Genomic DNA, 5,808 nt, shown 5'->3' with positions numbered 1-5,808 from the left:
GACTCTGCACGAGTCTTCCATTTTACTAAACCAAAATCCTGATAATGCTGTTTTGTTTGCCTTTTGCGGCTCCTGAGAATGTGAAAAATGTTGGTGAACCTAAAGTTGACACTGATTCTAGTGACCCAAGTTTAGAGAGTTCTCCCCACTCCACGCATTCAAATGATGAAGACGATATTCTTATTGTTGCTCTACGATCTAAGAAAGTTGTTGATAGTGCTAGTATTTCTGAGGATGGTATTAATGATGTTGATACTTCTTCTGAGTCCTCTGATCATGATTTTAAGCAATTTGCTTTTGAGGAAGCCTCTGACTGGGGTTTCAAGAGTAGCTCAGAGAAAAAAGCTATAGGCTCTGTTCGGGTTACTAGGGCCACAGTTCAGACCAAAAGAAAACAATCATCTGTGACTAATGTCTCTTTTGTGCCTTTGAATGGTGTCTCTTTTCACACTAAAGAGAGTGCAAGCCTGTGGAAGTATGTTGTAAAACGAAATATTATGGATGAGAAAGAATTATCTAATTGTACTTAAGAATATGTTGAGCTTAAGGAGTTGATTCAAACTGCTAGTCTTGAAAGAATAGTGTTGAATTTGGGGCTCTACTATCCTCAACTGGTTCGTGAATTCATTGTGAATCTTTCCTCAAACTTTGCAAAATCAACTAGTCAAGAAGGTCTTATTCTTCCGTTGCTTTTTGTTGCATCTTATGATCTGGAGTCTTTGGTGCGCCAAGAAAAAGGTTGAGATGGATGAGGTTTTACTAATCATGCTGTCTGTTTTATCTCGGGATGTGGGTGCTTCCTCTTCTCAACAATGACGTTGATGTTTTTTTTTACAGCCAGAAAGGGGGAGTTATTTGTGGTTTGGTTTGGTGATGTTTGGTGGTTTCTGACTGTTTCTTTTTTCCTCCTGATTATGATGTGTTTTTGTTTTGGGGACTGATATGTTTTAGCTTGTTATGTGTTGTTCTATTAATGTTATTGTTTTTATCAAGACTTGCTTTCAGACATCTGTGCTTATTATTGAATAGTAATTTGTTTTTGTTCTGCCTATAAAAAAATTATAAGCCAAAGGGGGAGCTTGTTGGAGATTTGGCTTGTTGGGGTTATAATTTTCTCTAAGGCAGTGGTTCTGCAAATGATTCAAATAAAGTTTTAACACCAATTGTGACATCAGAGTATTTTTCTATAGAATATTTTCCATATCTGGAAATTACCGACTGTGATATTTAGTCCGATATGTTCCTTTTTCGATGTGCGGCTTTTTATTCCTAATGAGGACTTATTTCCTTTGTTGGATTCATTTATTTGAAGTGAGTTTTGCAAACTGTTTAGGGTTGCCACATTTTTGTAATTGAGCAAGACGTTTTTTTCTATACTTCGGCCGAACTATTCTATGTTGTGTTCTTGGTCATTTGCTCACTATTCTGCTGTGCATGTTCTACATCTGTTGAGTGCAACACTTTAAAGAGTTTCACGGTCTTAGGGGAGCCTAAGCCATCTGAGAAGTTCTCTAACTTAGGGGGACCTAATAATTGTTGGGGAATCTCACAAACTTTCGGGTGCCAAAGTGTCAGTTGCTAATATTAACATATTTAGGGGGAGACTAAATTTAGTTGAAAGGGAGTCTCACATCTAGGGGAAGCCTAGGTGCAGTGTGAGTTAAGCTCTATGGGAGCCACTGTAGTAGTTGGTGTATTACAGATAAGTATTACATTGTAAATTGTTCAACTCTTTAATATTAGTAGATTATCCTTCCTAGACTTTCTAGCCCCTAAGCATAGGTGGTTATCATCGAACTGGGTTACCAACTGTTGTGTGTTTTTACTTATTGATAATATTTTTGTTGTTAGAGTTGTTGTCAGTACTTTCTATTTAACATTTGTATATTGAGTGGTTAGTCATCCTAGCACTTTTTCACATTTCAAGTATATCATTAATGTATCAATATGCATACTATAATTTGTTCAAAATGCAATACAAAGTATTACATTAATGTACTAATAGTTTATCAGTACTATTTCAAAATTCATTTAAAATGTATCAGTGGTATATCAAAAGTATAATTCTAAAAAAAAATTATTTTCATACTAAAATTAACACTTCTTTAAGGCATTCAACTTGATCAAATAGTAACCAAATAATTACCCGCCAAATTTGTTTTCTCTTAACTTCTTAGTATTTTAGGCGAGTTAAGTTATCCTCAGTTTGATTGATACTCCAAATTGTTGATATTAGGACTGAAGTTCAAAATTTGTTTGAGAATAACAAAATTTCCACAAACTCACATAACAAATATATAAATCTTATTCCTCTTCTTAAAATAAAGTACACCAAAAGTCAGACTATCCAAAAAGAAGCTAATTTTGGATAAGATTGTTGTGCAAGACTATTCGAACGGGACCTTAAGAAGAACACAGGGAGAATATTTTTTTTTTTTCTTTTTTTGTGGTTGATCCATCATGGATCCCAAAAGTTAAGGACGTTAAGCTAGCTTTACGATGTTTTATCAGTACAATGATTTCGTATAATTTAGATTGTAGTTAAACCATGCAACCCTCCTTTGTAAAGTAGCAAATAATAATAATTCAATTTTAAAAAAAATTATTTGCCACATAACTAATTTTAATTGGTTAACTTGGTGAGTTGAACAAAGATAGGTGCAAGTCTAGTTAGCACCAAAGTTTTCTTTACTCCTGTTGATAATGGTCCATTGAACAATAAAAATACATACAAATAATCCATCAAATATGGAAATCCACAGTTCCTCAAACTCAAAAACGACTTCTAAAACATGTATACTTTACCCGCATGTGTGATGACAATCTAACGAGGATAAAACTCTGTAATTGAAACGTCATTCTCCGAAGCTTGAAGAGACGTGGTTGGGGTTGGATGGGGTTGGATGGGGCGGGTTATAGAATGACCAACCCCATCTGACTTTGACATTGTGTTTAATTTATTAGTGGTACTATGCATGAAGAATGCAGGTTCAGAGGGTATAGGAAGAGTGAGAGATGAACTATTTAGCATCAGAACCACCGAAGACATTGTTGGTCGACTTGCTACATTTTCTTGAACACATAGTAGTCCAATGTGAATGCATCTTATCATTTCGATCATTGAACCAACACTAAGACTTAAATCTATGACATTTGTGGCTGTTCCTGCCCTCCAATTTTTCCATGCCTACAACCAAATTTATGTCTAATTATAGTTCATTTCATTAAAGTTTAAAGTAAGTTGATCATATACTTACAAAGCTCGCGAGATCTTCCATATTTTCTCCATTGCGAAAACAATTATTTTTTTGGCCACTCAAAATTTCAAGAACCAAAATACCAAAGCTAAATACATCTGATTTTATTGAAAATTGTCCGTGCATTACATACTCTGGTGCCATATAGCCACTGCAAAAGTAATAACAATAGATTATTCAAAAGTACTGTAAAAAAAAAATAAAAATAAATTTGTACTTACTAAGTTCCCACAACTCTACTTGTATTGCCTTGAGTCTCATCTACTTCAAACAATCTTGCCATACCAAAGTCTGCAATTTTTGGATTCATTTCTTCATCCAACAAAATATTGCTAGCTTTGAGATCTCGATGTATGATTCGAAGACGAGAATCTTCATGAAGGTAAAGAAGTCCTCGTGCAATGCCATTTATTATGTTGTATCGTCTTTGCCAACCTAAATGTGTTCGCTTCACAAAATCTACATGGACGTCCATATATGTAAAAGCATTTGTCAATTATATGGAAGGAAGTCTCTTCCAATTTGTGTAGACCAAAGAAAGAACAAATGTTATACCGAATATGAAGTGGTCGAGGCTGCCATTTGGTACAAACTCATATATGAGAAGTCTTTCTCTTCCTTGCAAGCAGAATCCCAACAGCCTAACCAAGTTTCGGTGCTGAAGCTTGACTACCAAAAGGACTTCATTTTTGAATTCAACATCTCCTTGTTGTGAATTATGTGCAAGCCTCTTCACTGCAATATGTTGTCCATTAGGTAGCTTACCCTGAAAATATAAGACGTTAATTATGAGTAATTTCACTTGAACACCTTATGCTTTAAACCTCCCGTTTACTACTATTCTTTAATTCATTCATTTCAATACACCTTGTAAACAGCTCCAAATCCACCCTGTCCTAGCTTGTTTTCACTTGAGAAGTCATTTGTTGCATCTTTAATGTCATCAAAATTAAATTGAATTGTCTCTACACTGCTAATTTCTTCACTGGCATCCCCAAGAGCAACATCTAAGAGTTTGGATTAAGACATGAACATCAAATTGATCACTCACTGTACGATTAAAGATAGAAAAACTGCCATCTAAAAAACAAAATAGAGGAAGCACAAACCACTCACTTTCATATTTTCTTACTGGGATTTTCTGCTTTCTGTTTCTCCATCTCAGAATCATGCAAATACCAACAATGAGAATGATGGCTGAAACAATGGACACTGCAACAATTATAACAGTTCTAGCGGTATTGCCATTATTTCCTGCAAAACAAAAAAAAGAGGTTATGTGTGTAATCAATCCAAGTTGTTCGAAGATAATCTTGTCAACTGTAAATTACCTCCTGTCGGCGGCGACGTTGGAGAGGGGAGATTAGGAGCTGATGGCAGAGGTGAAGGCGGAGGCGGAGGCGGAGGCGGAGAGAGAAGTGACTGATACAGAGGGTGGATTTCATAATTGATTTGGCAACTAGCTGCTAGCATTCTTGCCCCTAAGCTGCCATTACAACAACTAGGAAGATTACTTTGAAGCCGACTGAGGCAGACCTCACAAGAGAAATACGACATGTCGGGAAAACAATCAACAAGCCCATATATGGTAAACGTATTCGGATTTTTAAGCTTCACATCTCCGCCTGCAGACTTTCGAATCGAAGTCCCTGACGCAGCCTCCTCACGCAGTCGATCCAGTAACTCTCCCCGTTCCTCATTGAAACCGTCCGCATCTGGCGCCGCTCGGTTGTTGCGTGCAATATAAGTGACGGGCAAGTCTGTCTCATCGTGAACAGAGTTGTTTGAGTAGAGAATTTGGCAATCGTGGTACCATCCTGCACCTTCCTTCTGTGTTGGACAGTTTTGTGTAATTCTACGGACTGAATTATTCACGCAACTTCTGCATTGTTCCAAGGGAACGCCTTTTCGACAAAGAACCTTAGCGTTGGCTGTGTCCGGATCTTCACCGGAGGTGGCATTATAGAAACCGTAGTCAACCCGGCGGTTGTCGGTATTGGAATTGGAGGAGATTGAAGCAAGTGCGGTGTCGAGATTCTTCTTGAAAGGGCTGTTGTTGGTGTAGTTGCCTTTGTCTGAACAATAGTGATAAAAAAAGTCTGGCTGAGAAATTGTGGTTAATATCAAGTTTGCGATGGCGAAGATGAGGAAGAAAAGCGCTTTCAAACTCAAACTGCCGATCTCCATTTTCCCTCTCAAGGTAAGAAGAGAACATCAATTTCAGTGGGTTTACGGAGAAGTTAGCTCTGATCCTACTAATCACGCGTTGTTCCACTGGAAAAATCTGTGTGGAAGCCGACGGCTTTGACTCTGACTTAGTATTTTACTAACACGTGTTTACATCTTGTCCACATTCTTCACCTACCTTTTGGAAAATTCTTGCAAGCCATTAATGTGTTCTGTTTAAGTTTAACAGCGATTTTATTCATATATTTTGAAAACTAGTTTTCTACACGAGTGATATTTTTTTTTTTTTTTGAAAATTTTTACGGATAGAGAAAGTGTTAAATGATTTACATAGCAAAAGAAATACTGATAGACGCTAATATAT

General features: G+C 36.7%; 1 protein-coding gene across 2 annotated transcripts; it reads right to left on the bottom strand.

Moving 5' to 3' along the window:
• Positions 1-2,605: 2,605 nt before the first annotated feature.
• LOC120073885 (cysteine-rich receptor-like protein kinase 29) lies at positions 2,606-5,530 on the bottom strand. 2 transcript variants are annotated; one of them, XM_039026799.1, is made up of 7 exons: positions 4,589-5,530; positions 4,374-4,511; positions 4,125-4,264; positions 3,813-4,023; positions 3,479-3,716; positions 3,258-3,408; positions 2,606-3,187 (listed from the first exon to the last, which is right to left on the bottom strand). In XM_039026799.1, exons 1-7 carry the CDS (start codon positions 5,442-5,444, stop codon positions 2,825-2,827), a joined length of 2,097 nt encoding a protein of 698 aa, XP_038882727.1. In that variant the 5' UTR covers positions 5,445-5,530; the 3' UTR covers positions 2,606-2,824. The 2 variants fall into 2 exon arrangements, with proteins under 2 accessions (XP_038882727.1, XP_038882728.1); XM_039026800.1 differs by lacking the exons at positions 4,125-4,264; positions 4,589-5,530 and having other exon boundaries at positions 4,374-4,513.
• Between the last annotated feature and the right edge of the window lie 278 nt (positions 5,531-5,808).

Source organism: Benincasa hispida, chromosome 3, assembly GCF_009727055.1.
Source record: "Benincasa hispida cultivar B227 chromosome 3, ASM972705v1, whole genome shotgun sequence".
In the NCBI taxonomy this organism is placed as follows: Eukaryota; Viridiplantae; Streptophyta; class Magnoliopsida; order Cucurbitales; family Cucurbitaceae; genus Benincasa; species Benincasa hispida.
This window is presented reverse-complemented; position numbering and strand designations above follow the sequence as displayed.

Coding starts and splice junctions, on each gene's coding strand:
- LOC120073885 (XM_039026799.1), bottom strand. CDS start 5,444: ATGGAGATCGGCAGTTTGAGTTTGAAAGCGCTTTTCTTCCTCATCTTC. Junction 4,265..4,373: donor CCCAGTAAGAAAATATGAAA/GTGAGTGGTTTG, acceptor CCAAACTCTTAG/ATGTTGCTCTTGGGGATGCC. Junction 3,717..3,812: donor CCTCGACCACTTCATATTCG/GTATAACATTTG, acceptor ACGTCCATGTAG/ATTTTGTGAAGCGAACACAT.